Consider the following 17,565-nt stretch of genomic DNA (forward strand, 5'->3'; position numbering starts at 1 on the left):
TTGCTGTTCATGCGACAAATATTTATTAAACTACCAGACACTGAATCAGGTGTTGGGAAATAAGAGGCCTATAGTCCTGTTATTATAGGCAAAATATTTAATCTCCGAGCCTCAGAATCTTGATACTAGAAGGTAATTACAAGATACATCACGCCATCAACCTACTCATATATAATACATTTGGAAATTCTTTTAATGTGCTCTGTAGCTATTATTTGAGTTACCAAATTAGTTAACAAAGGATTATAACTGAAAAGATAGAAAACAGTTAAAGAATATAAAGGAGTTTTGGAATAGTCTCTTGAACCTATTTACATATTGATCACATGAACTTGGACCTTTAGGGCTAATTCAAAATTATTAAGTGCTTCTAGTGTATGTTGATTTCTTGCTTACTCGTCCTTGAAAACAGCTTAGAGTTTACAGATTAACCAAGACCTACCCTTGTGAGCTCATCAATAATGTTTTGTTGCTCAATGACCTGAAGTTTTAGAAACTCTGTCTCTTGTTCTTCATTAGCTTGATCGAGGTCATTTAGAGATTTTAATTTCTTCAAGGGTGGATGGGATGTGATTTTTTCTCTCTGAGTTGAGAAAAAAAAAAAAAAGAAAGTATAGGTGGAGACTAAAAATCCCAAACTTCAGTGGTTAATATAAAATGTCTGTAGAAATTTTATGAGGTTCCAGATAAATGTGAAAACTGCCTAGCTTCAATACATAGACACACACACCAACTAACATCTTCACGTATATTTTGTCTGCTATAGTAGGTGGAAATCATTGGGAATGTCTGAAGATCTCTACAGCTGGACTAGAAGTTTGTCAGAGTACATTAGCACATCACCTCTCTATATAAGGCAAATGATGGCATCTATTTCCAGTTATTATGCAAGATCTTAGAAGATGTGGGTACTTACTATATTGTTCTATAAAGAAAACATTAGTAAAACTCTTGGAAGGGGGGTCTCTTTTTAAAACACTTTATTTTTAAAAAATTTTAGTGAATTATATTTGATTAATGATGTGTTAATTTCTTCTGTAGAGCAAAGTCACTCAGTTATACATATGTATACATATGCATTCTTTTCTTATATTCTTTTCCATTCTGGTTTATCACAGGATAATTGTAATATCACAGGATATTGAATACAGGCCCCTGTGCTGTAGTAGGGCCTTGTTGTTCGTCCTGGAATCAGGCTTTCATGGCTGAGGAGACAGGTTGGAACTCTGCTTCTCTATTTTGGAGCTTTTGGAGAGTGTGCAGATTCCTGGAAGTACTCCTATCGTTCTGCAAAATTTAGAAACTCCATAAAATTCAGAGCCAGCAGCCTTCTCTTGATTTCTTCCTTATGGGTTCTTCCTTGCTTACATAAGGGAAAAATCTAAACCTTCACAGATAGCACTATATAATATTTTAAAAATAAACTGGGAAAGACCAAGAAGTCAGGTTAGTGGCATAATAAAAACAAGGAAGCTGCACTTTTGCAGAGTGTGTGATACATACCATTTCTGAATTTTCCTTGGTAACGGCTTTTAGTTTCTCTTCCATGCGCTGCAAAGACACCATCAGTTCATCATTTCTCTTGGCGAGGCACTTATTCCTTTCCAGAAGAGGTTTACATTGTTTTTCGGTTTCCCGCACACGCTTTAACTGGGAAGACATAAGACAATGTGTCCCTTCTGTTTAGAGTCTGAAAATAACCGCATTATAGCAACAGCCACCAAAAAAAGTGTAAACTATATGACAGGCTATTTTAAACATAAACATCTAAAAATTATGTAAAAAATTCCTACTACTAAAAAGCAAATGAAAGCAGCACAAAAGAAAATGGGCAAAAGACAAAGGGCAAAGTACACAGGAGATCAAAAAGGCCGCTAGATATTTGGAAAGTTACTCTGACTCATTAGTAAGACGGAAAATAAATATGAAAATTCTATAATAAGAATATACCTCACACCCACCAAATGACTAAAATGATCTATAATATTATCTTTACATGTTTATAAAGACAAGGAGAAAATGCAATTCATATATTATTTGAGGGAGTTTAATTGTCATAACAACTGTGGAAAACTGTTTGGTAATAAGTGCTGAAATCGACTGCATGCATACTCTATGATCCCGTAATTCTGCTCCTTGGTATAGTCCCCCCAGACATGAATATATTTTCTCACCAGGACATGACGTAATAGAACCATTAACAACTTTAAACTATCATGGAACAACAGATATGTCCATTAACAATAGATGAATAAATATTTACATATACTCATCACATATAATTGTATATACATATTGTGCCATATATTTTTATAATAATATATATATACCATAGACTTTTATAATAAATATATAATAATCATATAATCAAATAGGATAGAGTTGTGAACATGAATGAATTCTATATGCACCACAATGAATGACTCTCATCAATGTAACACTGAGCAAAAAGCCAGACACACAAGGATAATTATTGTATGATTCCATTTATAACACATTTTTTTGGTGGTTATTGGACACACTGCACAGCTTGTGGTATCTTAGTTCCCTGATCAGAGATTGAAATTGGGCCCTGGCCATAAAAGCACTGAGTCCTAAGCATTGGAACTCCAGGGAATTCCCTACAACACATTTTTAAAATGGTTTTTTACCTGACGTTTACCAAATATGGGATGAGGTTACATGGCTAACTCCTGAAAAAGGACGTTTAATATCTACTGCCTCTATATGCTGGGAACAAACAGGGCCGTCCCCAAAAGTTAGCCAACAACTTAATTACAATAATTCTTATAGTTTTGTTCTTGCTGTTTGCTCCCTGCATCTGTAACTGTATAACTGGATTTGTTTCTAGCCGCATGAAAGCTTTTAAGTTACAAATGGTTGCTCAAACTCCTGCTACTGCTGTAGCTTCCTCCAGCTACTATTTGGGGCCCCTGGATCAGATATCCTCAATATGAGGATTAGGAGAATATGTTGCCTCACCAATTTAGGGGACAATGCCCCTTGTCAGCTCGGAAATAGTTATGGAATGAGAACAACGCCCCTTTTCCCTAGGCAACATAATTCTCCTAAAAGAAAAGGGGGGAATGAGAGAGTCAGTTCCTAGGCAGGTTGATAGGGAGTCTAGGGGTCCCCAAGGAGATAGGGGTCTGGAATTCTCAAGGAGGAAGAAAGGACAAACTTTTTTTCTTTCTCCACATTCCTTAGGATTATATAACAATAATGTATCCTGCCTAAGGACAGTCTTTGGATTCAACCTTCTGTTATCTTAAAATGTTAATTATGGGAGTAGACCTGGTCTTTACAAGGATGTATCTTGCCTGAGGACAGTGTTATCTTAAAATGTAAATTACGGGAGTAGGTCTGATGAGGTCTTTACAACCTCCAGATATTCTTTGGATTATATAACTTCATTGTTAACACTAGCAAGTGGGTATTCTTTCTGCCCCCTTCTGATGCCTATGTCAGAAGCTTTCTCTATCTCCTTTATACTTTAATAAAACTTTATTACACACACACACACACACACACAAAATGGCGATAGACATCTATAGTAAGAGAATTCAGTACCATGGTTAACTTTAGAAGGATGGTGATTGAGAGAGGTCTCAAGAAGGGGGAAGTTTGGAGATGCTGGTAGTCTTCCACTTATTCATCTGGCTAGTAGTTATATGAGTACTACACATTGGGCATAGTTATTGAATTGTACCTTTATTATTTGTGCACTTTTCTTTACTATTCTGTACTATAACATCACATATACCACTATAGGGGCTTTCCAGGTGACTCAGTGGTAAAGAATCCACCTGCCGGTGCAGGAGACAAGGATTTGATCCCTGGGTCAGGAAGATCCCCTGGAGTAGGAAATGACAACCCACTCCAGACTTCTTGCCTGGACAATTCTATGGACAGAGCAACCTGGTGGGCTATAGGCTATGGGGTTGCAAAGAGTTGGACATGACTGAGCGAATGAACGTGGACATACTACTATAACAAAATGCCTAAAAAATAATAAAATTTGTAAAAATTCTGCTTAGAACTCACCAATTCATTTCGTTCATCTCCAAGCAAGGTATTCCTGTCTTCTAATTTTCTTATTGTTGCATTCAACTCAGCTATTCTCTTTTGATTTCTTCGCAAATCCTACACGAGAAAATTAAAATGGGAATTTCTTCAATAAAACTTTTCACAAAGTTTTAGAATACTGCTCTTAAAAGTAATAGGCTTAGTTCCTTTCATCTGGCTTATGAGTTGAGAGTAAAATGTCCTCTTACTCAGAAGAGAGTAAATATTTACCTTATTCCAAACCCCCAAATTAACTGCTTGGGTTTAAGATCACGCCTGGTTGAAACTGCAAATGAATTCTATGTGGCACATACTCCCTGGGGCCCTGACTCCTGACAAAGAAAGTGGTAGAAAGCTGGATCAGTTTATGAGACCCGTGAGCTGTGAGATAAGGGTCATGCTGTGATTACATGAGGTTCAAGGAGCATCCCTTATGTCATGGCTGCACAGTGCTTCCCACAGGTTAGATAGGTGTCCTGTTATTACATTTAGCCAAAGAGAGTATAGAATAGGAGGTAGGGATGGGATCTGCAAATTCCTGCGTACCTTTGGAGAAAAAGGTCAGATTCAGAAGGCTAGTGCATTACCTCCATATATGAGACACAGTAGATTAATGGACAGACTTTGCTGGTAGATTTTGCCCAGATCAGCTGGCTTCCACACTGGTGTGACAGACATGGAATCACTTCACACATAGCAATCATAGATTAATTCTGTGCTCTAGAGTCCACAGGACCATTACACACTTACATGTCCATTATCATCTTACATGTTGATAGTGCTCTACTGTTGACAAAGCAGTTCCACACACATTATATCTCTAGATTCATAGTATCCTGGAAGATTTTGCAGAACTGAGAAGATTTAGGGAGGTCTAAGTTGTTCAAGTTCTCTATCAGTAGCTCAATAACTAGCATATATTAGATGCTATGCACCAGACACTATGCTTAACATTTTGCATATCTTTTCTCCTAACCTCAGACTAGCTCTGCAGAGTACCACTATTGCCTCTGTTTTACAGATGAGGGAACTCTGAGCTGTCAAAGGATCTGCTAAAGTCACACAACAAACGGCAGATCCAGAATTTAAACTAAAGGGTATGACTTCAGAACATATTCTCTTGACAATTTTGCTATACTGCAGGTAAGTGTCAGTGATAGAACTAAAACTTACATCTGCTAAAATCTAGTTCAGTATTCTTTCTCCCACCTACTAGGATATATATCCATAAATTATTCATTACTGAGTTCTAAGTATTAGCAATACTTTGAAATATCTATCTTTGTTCCTAAATAATACATTGCTATCTTTTTAGCAGATAAATACTTTGAGAGATAAAAGATATGAAAGTAAACTATATACAAGCTGATTTCTATCACTAAATTTCTAAAAATAATTTCTCATATAAAATGATGAAAATACAGGAAAATAAGTGTCAAACTCAACCAGACTTGAAGTTTTCAGATGATGGTTACAAATGGTTTAGTCTTTTACACAGTTATACATTTTGACCCCTGTACATGATAACCATTTTTACCAGTTTCCAACTCAATTGTTCATACAAGGGAAAATTCCAGTCTTGGCAAGAAACAAAGTATTTTCATCTAATTGATGATTCTTAAAATACTGATGTATGGACTGGTATCATTTGGCTAGTAAAATTCTATGAATAATTTTAAAAGATCTGTAATTCTCTTGTGATCAGCTAATAGCAGTTCAGATCATTTTGTTGTCTATGAGGATAGAAAACCCTGCTCCCAAGATACTCCCTGGTTTTATAGCAGGAGATAGAATTGATTTCTCTGTAGTAAACAGGAAAAGAGCTTAAGTGAAAAGTAAAACTTAGGTACTAAATAAAAGATGACTCCTGAGTCTTTAACTTCAACTTGAATAGACTTACTGGACTGCTGCAGTGTTCAGAGCCGTCTCCTGCCCTTCCTGGTATTTCTCGTTTCGGACTGCTCATGTTACATTCAGCCTCCTTGACCAGAAAGAGCTGTTCATCCAAAGCCTCCTTCTGGAGCTGGAGCTTCTGTACATAGCCTGTTTGGGTCTCCAGTTCCTTTTCCAGAGAAAAGATGATCCTGTCCTTGGCTTTGATCTCATCCATCTGAATTAAATGACACCCAGGACATTTTATTTAACAATGCTGCAAAGAAATGCATCTTCACAATGGTATGAGCTTAACTTCTTTCTGCTCATTGAAACAGGAAAAAAGAATCATGAATACGACAAGTATATTTAATTCAGGAATAAGGTAAAACTGGTGTCAAGGAGGGTAATTTTTTTCTCTCTAGTATATCCTGTGTAGATGCTGTGATTCAGTATATTGTTTGAAATAGTCTGGGTTGGTTGGTTATAGAAAGCAAAAGTTAACTCAAAGACAGATTATTAGTGTTAATTAAAGACAGATACTAAATATTCTACTACAATGTCTCCCAGGACAATGTGTGATGTTACTTCCTATTTGGGGGAACGATCTTTGAATTCCTTTTAAAAAGCAGTAACAACAATGAACAGCTCATTTGTAACTGAAGAAGCTTCAGTATTTCTAGTAGCCTCATCATTTTCTAAGGCCAGTATGTTTGCATTCAGGTGGTGAATTTGTCCTTCCATGGTTCATATTATATAGCTCCTTTCATTCCTATCCATTTTCCAGAGCAGCTAGTTCTTAGCAACCATTTTATTACTACCATCAGAAAATCATGGTTGGGACAAGAACAGGAATGGAAAACACCTAGCAATATTAGCCACTGTTTTCCCACCTGTATCTGTGGGATATATTTATTGTTAAGTCTGAGCATGGTCTCAGATAAACTTCTCAACTAAAGGCCAAAAGTATTTAGTACCCGTTGATCAGATTTCCACCAGATCAAAAACTTTCTGCCATCCCTGGGTGAGGGCTAGTGAAATTATTGTCTATAAACAATCTTTGAAGAAAGCATAGCCTTTGGGTAAAGCCTTTCTTCTCATTTCATTATATTCTATGAGAATATTAAAAATGGAAATAGAGTAGGCAAGTAGACACATTTAATATAAATAATATTATGCTGTTCTCCTCTTTATAAGAATGTCTCCTTACACATAACAAATCACTTTGTATAAATATTTCTTTGCTGTGTTCCTAAGACCAAAATGCATTTTTGAACATATTTGGGACAGAAATTGTGTTATACAATCACATTTCCCCACATGTAACTATTTGTGAGCTACTGCCTCCAAGTCACATGATTAAATTTTAGATCATTTTGGGGAGGTCATGGTCCTGGGATATCATCTGATAACTTGGCAAGTAATCAAACACTGTCCTGTTAATTTGGGAGTAAAGGCATTGTCTTTATTTTTATCTCCTTGTAGGAGACAAGTCTAGTGTTACTCTTATCAGTGTTATTCTTATCTAAGTAGCATGTTCATTTGTTAGATCTGTTATCCATGGTTTATTTACAGTTTACCAGAGCTCTAGATCTGCATGTTCCTAGTTGGTTTTGATGTACTCTACATAAATAAACCTGCTGGGAAATCACCTCATCACACCCATATAATCATTCTCATCATCATAACTGAAATTTATTGATCTTTTAATACATTCAATGCATTCAGGGTCTTACATATCTTATCTCATTTTAAAACAATCCTATTATGTAATTCTGTTATCATCGCTTCTCAGGTGATGACTGAGGACCCAAAGGGTAAAGAGCTTGATCATGGTCATATGGCTAATAAATGATGAAGCCTGATTTAAAATACAGACTTATGACCCTCGGGCCCATGCTATTAGGCACTGTGCTATACTTATGCCAAGATTATCCTTCCAGCATTTTCTCAAAGTGGTTTTCTGTAGACTATCAAGTAACTAGTGTCAAGGAGTCTCAGTTGCACACTGGTTAGAATCATGGACTCTGGTTTCAGAATACTGAAAATCTTCCAAATTCCTGGTTCTTAAGTAGGGAGAGGGTACATATCAGAATTCCCCGGGGAAATTTTCTACACAGGGTCACTCCCATTTCTCTTCCTTTCTGTTCCACAGATGGAACTGGGTGTTGGCGTAAGAACAAGATTAGAAGGAAAAAACGAAGACAAGTACATCTGCATTACTGAAAAAGTTTCCTGTTTTTCTGTTTGCACTGAATTTTTGAACCAATATTCAGAGAAACTAGATTTTACACTGTTACTCAGAGAGATAGCATGTCTGTCTCTGCAATGTGCCAGTGAAAAGAAGTTATGAAAAAAATTATACCCATGGATGGGTGGATATATCTGTAGACTTACATTGAAACCATTGACAAACAAAAACATTTAATGTAAAGCTTCCTTTTCATTTACCTACCTGCTGACTCCAGAGTTCACATCCTGATTCTTTCTTCAACAGCCACTGGTGTTTTAAAAACCAAAGGCAGGGCAGGGACCAATATTTCTGCACTGCGTTTGGTCTTTATTGTCAACCAATACAATACCATGAATTGCGGATAAAAAAATTGCAAAGTTTGGCAAAGGCAACATTTACAGTCACACTGTATTGCAGTACAAAGAACATCACATATTTAATTTTGTCTAATATGTCCTCTGATAACCACTTTTTACATAAAATTGAAATCCTAGAGATATCGTCCAAGGGACATAATTAGAATTCTCAGAATATAAATGGTTAGAATCAACAGATACAAGAAGGAAAGTGTTTTTTAAGTTCTTTTCTAAGAAAATATTTTTAGAGAAGCACAAAGTACACTTGAACAGGTGATAATTTGATAATATATAACCCAGCTATAACTGATGCTAAACATTCTGAATACAGATGCAAATAAACACTTCTTCTAAGACAAGGTCAATCTGCAACATTATAGCTTTCACACAGTAATTCTATTTACTTTTAAGCATAGTGAAAAGACTGATGTGGCTTTTGGTCATACATATTAAAAAAAAAGCTTCAACTCAGTAGGGGTTGAAGTAAGTCTTAGAAATTGGTAATAGCAAGTAAGCTAGGTAGGAATGACAACCAATTTAAGAATTATAATGGTCCTTATTTTGAATTGCCTCCATTTACTCTGGGGAAGAAGATCTATTTGTAAAATGACCAGGGGTTTTATAGCCCTGCTTCTTGCTTTCAGACACGGTTCCTGGGGAGAAAACACGTGAATCCCTCAGTATGTTCCCAGTGGCTGCCATTTTCAGATACCTTGAAAGCCAAAGAAAATCCCCCCGCCCCTGTAAAAACATTTTATAAATGGAAAGCCTACAAAACATGCCGATGTTGTTAGAGTATATCATTCAGAAAATTTTCATATACACCCAAGGAAACAAGAGCCATTAAATAGATAACTCTCCATACGTGTGAGGCTAGAAATATTCAATCTTTATGAGAAAGATGACTTCAAAATCTTCTACCTTTTACAATGCCAATTTTGGCCTGGGCGCACCTATTTACCTATCGACTTATCTTATATTTTGAACAGCACGAGACAGGAGGGCACTGTTAGCAATCCACTCACGAAAAAACACCTGGAAAAGCAAGCCCCACGGCTGCCTGAAGCCTGGAAAGAGAACGGTTCTGCCCTGGGTTACTAACCAGCCTCCGAATATCCCGCTCCGACTCCCACTTGATCTTGGAGATGGCTTCCTGGTGGGACTGATGCTCACTCCTGAGGTCCCCAGCCTTGATTTTATCCGCTTGGATCATGTTGCTCAGCGCCTCGTCCACCTGCTTCTTGGCCGTTTTCAGGTCCGCAATCTCCTGTAAGAGCTTAAGGCGCTCGGCATCGAACAGTTTCCGGGCCTCCTCACGGGCCTCGATGGTGAGCGCTGTCCTTACTTTGTCGCTGCTGCCGTCCCGGAGCGCGCACAGCGCTGACTTGAGCCTCTGGATCTCGCCATCCCGCACCTTCACTGTCCGGGCCATTTCCTGCTCATGCTGCTTGATGAGATTCTCCCGCACGGCCTGCAGCTCCTTCATCTTCTCCTCGTGGAGCTTGGCTTTGAGTTCCGTCACCAGGACCGTGTGCTTGCGTTGCTCCAGCTCGCGGATCCTCTTGGCTTCTTGAGTCTTCTCTCGCTCGAGTTTAGATACCTGAGAGGCGAAAGGAGGAAGAGAGGTGAGCCTCATCAGAAAGATGTGCTCCTAGGCATGATTAGCAGCTCAGATCCCTGCGATCTCCTAATGCCTCATCTCTTTTCAAATTCTAGCCCGCAGTGGAAGGAGGGAGGGTGCCCGCGGAAAACCACAGGCCTTTTTATGCAGGGAGGACAGCATGTGAGGGCTTCCATGATAGCTCAGTTGGTAAAGAATCTGCCTGCACTGCAGGAGACCCCGGTTTGATTCCTGGGTCGGGAAGATCCCTTGGAGAAGGGATAGGCTACCCACTCCAGTATTCTTGGGCTTCCCCTGTGGCTCAGCTGATAAAGACTTTGCAGGCAATGCGGGAGACCTGGGTTTGATCCCAGGGTTGGGACGATCCCCTGGAGAAGGGAAAGGCTACCCACTCCAGTATTCTGGCCTGGAGAATTCCATGGACTGTACAGTCCATGGGGCAGAAAGAGTCGGACAAGTCTGTGCCACTTTAACTTTCACATTATGTGAAAGGAGGAAATACCCAAGGATGCTTCCAATACTTTGTTCAGACAAATGTTTGATGTTCTGGGGCTTTACTATTTTGTGTGGTCTTCAGGCAAGCAGCACAGGCATCACCCAGAGGCTTATAAGAAATGCAGGGATCCATCCCAGATCTGTGAATGAGAACCTGCAGTTTAACCTATCCCCAGGTAACTGACATACACATTAAAATTAGGAAATTGTGCTCTAATGTTTTTCATCTTGGTGAGGAGTTCAAAATAGATCATCTTGAGATCATTCTAGACTACACATCCCTAGTGAGGTCTAAACTGTTAACTGTGCATGTCCCAGGACGCCCAGGACAGTCCATAGTTCAACATTTTGATCAGACTGAAAAACTGGTGCCTAAAGTGATAGCATAAAACATTTCCCTTTTTCTTCTTTTTTTTGAAGAGAAGTTAACTGCTGCTAAAGGGGAAGTGAGGAATGAAGATGGTTGATATGTCCTCAACTTCACCTTCCTTACTACAGCAACTTGGTTTCACCCCCCCACCCCAAATTTTTACAGATACACACACACCAGCAAAAACCCCTGCAGTACAAGGACCTCTCTGCTACAGGAGGTCAGTGGCTGTTATTTCGGCTACATGGGTGTCTGTCTGCATTCTTCACTACCTGCACTCTTATCTCCCTCTCTCCCCCATCTGTGTCAACACTCTGAGGAATTTAATAAAGTATTGCTTCTAATCATTTTACTTGCAAGGAGAAAAAAAAATTCTCCTGTGTTTTGTACTATTTCCAATGGTAATACAGGTCTTTATAGATAAGCAATAGCACTGCCTTAATTTGGCTGTGAGTTTGTCCCTGATTTAGTAGATAAGAGTGTGGCCTGGTATCTGTAACTTAAAAAAACCTCACTAGGCTCCTGTACTGTCCTCCTCCTACTGTCATTGCTGCTGCCTGTCTTTGTTCCTCTGTCTCAGTCTTTTGCACACATATACACACAGGCAGTAACCTAGAAAAAGGGAAAAATTGGGCAGCCCCAGGAGTAATATCTAGGTGAGTGATACTGAGTCTTTGCCATTTGTAAAATTAGACCATTTTGTAAAATAATTGCTGAGCCTTTCCAGCTGAAAAATTGTAAGATCCAAATTCTTTATTGAAACAATTGTAATTATGACGTAAAGTGTCTGAGATTTTACTTACCTTAATGGTTTACCTACCTTTAGCTAGAACAGGATTTTCTAAGTCCACATGGCATTCTATGAATATTTGATTTTAAAGGTACAACAATTATTCCCATGTAGGTTATTCTAAAAGGACTCAGGACACAAGGAGATTTGGCGAAATAAACAGCCAAGCACCCCCAAACAACTATTCTCGGGTCTTGCCTCCAGCCCAGCCCAGGTCCCCTCCCAAGTGTCTGTTAGCGGATACATTCTAGAGCAGCGCTATCCCACATGGTGGCCACTAGCCACAGCGAGCACTTGTGATACTGCAAAGTCTAAACTGAGCCTGGCCCCAGGTATAAAATACTCATCCCATTTCTAAGACTTAGTATGAGGTAAATAATAATATATCATTAATAATTTTTATATTGGTTGAAACTATAATATTTTGAAGTTTTTTGGCCTTGTGGCATGTGGGATCTTCCTCAAGCAGGGATCAAACCCATGCTCCCTGCATTGGAAGTGTGGAGTCTTAAACAATGGACTGCCAGGAAAGTCCAAAACTATATATAGTATTTTGGATAAATTAGGTAAAATAAAGTATACTATTACAATTAATTTGGCTTATTTTTACTTTTTAAAATTGTAGTTACAAGAAGTTTTAAAATCACATATGTGGCTTGGATTTGTGGCTTGCATTATATTTCTTTTGGATAGCATTACTTCAGAGTTCTTGGAGGTTCATTTAACGAATAGAGCTTTCGTCACACTGCTGCTGACATTGTCTTAGCAAAATCCTGTTATGATCTATGTGCCAGGGCTTCTTCCTGTTGGGGAATAGAATCCCAACACTTCAGCTGCCCCTTTCAGCTCTCAGATGACTTGGTTGGACTTTCAGCCCCATTTGAACTCCTCATTCGCCATCTCAGGCATAGGGCAGTATTCTATTTTCTGCACACACCCTGAATCTCTACACCTCTGTGCCTGCCTAAGTTTCTTCTTCCTGATCTGCCCTTCACTCAGTTCCTTTTGGGGTCCTCTCATTCCTCCTGACCCAGCTAGATGCTACCCTCTCTGGTCATATCACCCTGATCACCCAGGACCAAGCTCATCTCTCCTGCATTTGTCTTCTCAGTGCAGTTTGCTGACACCTCCTTGCCAGTCTCTTCCACATTTTTCTTTATGCTGGTTTTTTTTTTTTGCGCACTTGTCTGTCCTCACCATCTCCTCTCCTACCCCACCTCAATTGGAAACTCCTAGAAGGCTGCCAGTGAGCCTTGTTCATCTGTCTACCCAGTGGTTGTCAGCACAACACAGAAGACAAAGAACATGTGTGAAATTAAAGAATGTAAGCCGGTATGTTTCCCTGGCTGGCCTCGTAACCAGAGGCAGGAATAATATATCCTGTCACACATTTTAGAGAACATGGGCTTGCACTGTTACCCAGGGTAGCCCTCATCCATCCCTTCCCTGTATAAAACAATAAAAGAAAAATACCCCCAACATATAATGTCTGCCTGTGTTCTGTTTGATATTTCTCCCAATGTTCAGTAATGGCAGCCTAAATCTTACTTCCATTTTTTTTTTTACATGAACTGAAGGACTTTCTAGACTATGAGTGAGCAAACAGTACCCCATGAGCCAAATCTTTCCCGCCCCCTCCCCCTTTGTGAATAAAGTTTTATTGGCACACAGCCAGGCCCATCCATTTCCATGTTGCCTATGGCTGCTTTCATGCTATAATGAAGCTGAGTAGTTTCACAGAACCTCTCTGGCCCACAAAACCTAAAACATTTACTATTCTGTACTTCACAGAAATGTTTGCTGATTCTTCTTTTATATAATGTAATTTTTGAAAAGAGGGGCCTTATTTTTCACTGAGTTAGAATCTCTGATAATTTACCTTCCATCTAATTTACCTTGGGGAAATTAACTCAAGTGATAGGAAATTATCATCTTCAATTGAAGATGAAATTGATCATCTTCAATTTCAGCAGGATGTATTTACGTTCCTTAGGCATTTGGAACAGTATCATGACCATAAGAGCAGATAGGTAATGAGTTACTAGGGGAATTTTAGCAGCTCTTCCTAAAACAATGAAAAGCTGTAGTAAAAATGGATAAAGGGTGATGAATTCTGGGTTTGTATTTTGATTTCACCATCAACTGTCTTTAAGAAAGTTGCTTTATCCTGAGGATCTTTGATTACACTTTAAAAAATACCTGTAAAAGAGATATTTTTAGGATTAAATTAGATAATGAATGGGAAAGTAGCTTAAATTGTAAAGTACTGTAAACTGTAAGGTAATATTATATTGGATATAAGAGGAAATACTCATGATCTGAAATTATTTATGTGAAGTTCTCTGCAGGTGTATTAGATTGTACAAGTTTGTGATTCTGTAATTTCTCTCAAGTTATAACACTAATCTTTTATGTGTAGACTGGAGAAGAGATGAATGAAAAAGAAAAAAAAAAAGTGAAAATACAGGTGTATGGAAAATATACTCCAGCATGAAGACAAAACAAATAGGAACACACACTGGCATTTTCGTCCATCACTTAAAGGAAAGCACAGAATTCGAAAAAAAGAAAAGATATTGAATTATTTTTGGCACTTTTTAATGTCTATTTATTTGGTTGTCATGGAAACTGTCGTTTTTGGCAGTATTTCTAGGTATGGTGTTTTGTTTTTTTTTTTAACTTGAAAAGAGTTTCACTATGAAGGAGATACAAAGAATGTGACTGACATCTGGAAGGAAAAAAGAGCCAATAAAAATTTTGTAGTAAAAACATTTTCTGAAAATTATTTATAGCTTAGATTGTACCACTAAGAAATAGATTTTAATATTTTAATGTAAAAAAAAACTTAATGTAAATTATGAAAATGAGTATACTAAAAAATGAAGAACTACCTCTGAGTAATATGAAAAAATGTGAAGATAATATTTTGAAAGGTAAAAATTAATTAGTTGATTGAAGGGATAATGAATTTTTACTTGTGGAAATGTTATATGGACAAAAATTTCAGCTCCATCACAAAAAATAGTAGGCATTTATCGGGGGCTTAACTTACTATGTATTAATTAGGCACTTTTTTAAAGGCTTTACACCTATCAACACACAACATAAAGAAGGCTGATCAGGGTCCAGGTGGGCCAGGAGCCAGGTCAGGGTAGATCTCAGATCTCCTAGTTTGCTCTGAAAGCTTTGGCAAGCTGGGGCCCCAGACTCAGCCTCTGTTTACTCATGTGTTAACTAGGATTGGCGATATCTTTCTCATTTGATTGTTGAAAGGACTGACTTCCATAATCCAGCAAAGTCCTTTGGATAGGCTAGAACACATGGGCAATTAATAATTATTAATATGCTTACTCCTTGGAAGAAAAATTATGACCAACCTAGATAGCATATTCAAAAGCAGAGAAATTACTTTGCCAACAAAGGTCCGTCTAGTCAAGGCTATGGTTTTTCCAGTGGTCATGTATGGATGTGAGAGTTGGACTGTGAAGAAAGCTGAGAGCTGAAGAATTGATGCTTTTGAACTGTAGTGTTGGAGAAGACTCTTGAGAGTCCCTTGGACTGCAAGGAGATCCAACCAGTCCATTCTGAAGGAGATCAGCCCTGGGATTTCTTTGGAAGGAATGATGCTAAAGCTGAAAGTCCAGTACTTTGGCCACCTCATGCAAAGAGTTGACTCATTGGAAAAGACTCTGATGCTGGGAGGGATTGGGGGCAGGACGAGAAGGGGACGACAGAGGATAAGATGGCTGGCTGGCATCACTGACTCAATGGACATGAGTCTCAGTGAACTCAGGGAGTTGGTGATGGACATGGAGGCCAGGCGTGCTGCGATTCATGGGGTCGCAAAGAGTTGGGCACGACTGAGTGACTGAACTGAACTGAACTGAATACATGGTAGATATTAAATATTAATTTGATGAGCATTATTGCACATTAATATTTTATCATGCAATGTATACTAATACCAGGAAGAACATAAACCTAAATACCCATATTATGGTGGTAAGATGAGCGCTACTATTATTACATTATAAGACCTTAGTAACTATGTTCCTAATAGAGATGTTCAAAGATAAAATTGGGTTTCCTCAAGATGTCCTGAGTTTCTTGGTGACATCTCATCTTAACTTGGAAGACACTGCTTAATGTATACAAAGAAGTTATAGGGGGTAGGGTGGGACAGGGCCAGAGGGTGAGCACTGAACAGAGATTTGAATAAAAGACTTCCTATATCCCTTTTACCCCAGAGGTTAAAAAAAAAAAAATCATTAGGACAATTTAATCCTGCTTCTGCTATGATAGAAGGAAGAAAATTCATGACTAGCTTCCCAGGCTTCCCATAATATTTTCTTCTTTTGTCCTAATTCTAGTTTTGCCTTTGAAAAATGCCACTGTAAATTCTGTTAAGAGGGTGATGTTTGAGCTTTAATGTGATCTTAGAAATCTAGGATTAAACATTGGACTTGCCTATTAAGGGTAAGGAGGGTTGAGAGGTTATCAAGAAAAGACAAGCCAGGAAAAGGTTCAGCTTGGATTATCTGCATCAGATGTAGCCAGAGATCTAAACGCACAGGGCTGGCAGGGGTTTTCATGGGCACTAAGTAATTCTCCAAAAGGAGATGGGAAGAGGGAAAGGCTGCCTCCATAGGAATGGGGCTCATAAGGGCTTCTCTGGTAGCTCAGCTGGTAAAGAATCCTCCTGCAATGCAGGAGTTCCCAGTTTGATTCCTGGGTTGGGAAGATCCCCTGGAGAAGGGATAGGCTACCCACACCAGTATCCTTGGGCTCTATGGTGGCTCAGTTGGTAGGATCCGCATGCAATGTGGGAGACCTGGGTTCGATCCCTGGGTTGGGAAGATCCCCTGTAGGAGTGCATGGCAACCTATTCCAGTATTCTTGCCTGGAGAATCCTGAAGGACAGAGGAGCCTGGCGGGCTGCAATCCATGGGATCGCAAAGAGTTGGATACAACCGAGCAACTAAGCACAACACAGCATAAGGGAGATTTTATACAACCTGGGGAAGTAATAAAAGCTTCTCTCTTTTCATTTGCTGCTTTTAGTTACTTAGGTTTCCTGAAAACAAAACTAAATTTGCAGAAAGCAAGAAGTACTGGATGCCCAGTGTGGGCCCTGAACCTGCAAACTCTAGAGTACTAGCCTGAGGAGAGAGAAGGTTGGCTGGTTTTTGGAGAGCACCCTGGAGGCAACAGAGGGCAGTGGAGTAAGAAAGCACCACCTTGACCACAGCCTTAGAGAAGATGGGAATTCCCGTTTTGGCTCCTCCTCTAGCTGTGTCACTGGGAGCAAAGGAATTACATAGAACTTGTGTTCTTTCTCAGTGAAATCAGAAAGTAATCAGATGCTGCCTTTGTCCCAGGCTCTCAGTGAGGACTGCTTTGCAGTCTAAAGGGCTGTTCTAAGGGTGGAAACTCCTTTCTGGAGCTGACTCTGCCCAAAGCAAGCATCCCAGGCCTGCCACCCTGCAGACTTGACCCTTAGAGGCCTATCCTCTGCTCCTGCTTCATCCCCTCTGTGCCTGTGGGCTTCACTGTAGCTGTAGTCTGCCTCTGCGGGACAGAATGAAACCCTGGGGAACTGGGTGGGTGGATTTCACATCTCACAGCAATCCCTGGTGTGCTTACACACCCCGGGCAGCAGATCAGTGTCCACGGAGGAGACACACAGGAAAATACCATGGCTTAATGGCTCAGTGCTGGTCCAAGAAAGACAGACCTGGTGGAAATATTTCCTCCACCCAAGCC

General features: G+C 39.3%; 1 protein-coding gene across 3 annotated transcripts in view; it reads right to left on the reverse strand.

Annotated features, from left to right (window-relative positions):
* The window catches only part of JAKMIP2 (janus kinase and microtubule interacting protein 2), a 190,536-nt gene that overhangs the window by 45,053 nt on the left and 127,918 nt on the right, over positions 1-17,565 (reverse strand). For all 3 annotated transcript variants that reach the window (XM_070374897.1, XM_070374895.1, XM_070374896.1), the window contains exons 3-7: positions 9,629-10,126; positions 5,966-6,175; positions 4,045-4,143; positions 1,504-1,650; positions 443-583 (exon numbers count right to left, since the gene is read on the reverse strand). In XM_070374897.1, the coding sequence (XP_070230998.1) occupies positions 443-583; positions 1,504-1,650; positions 4,045-4,143; positions 5,966-6,175; positions 9,629-10,126 (1,095 nt within the window). The remainder of the gene's footprint in view (positions 1-442; positions 584-1,503; positions 1,651-4,044; positions 4,144-5,965; positions 6,176-9,628; positions 10,127-17,565) is intronic.

Source organism: Bos mutus, chromosome 7 (assembly GCF_027580195.1).
Source record: "Bos mutus isolate GX-2022 chromosome 7, NWIPB_WYAK_1.1, whole genome shotgun sequence".
Lineage (NCBI taxonomy): Eukaryota > Metazoa > Chordata > Mammalia > Artiodactyla > Bovidae > Bos > Bos mutus.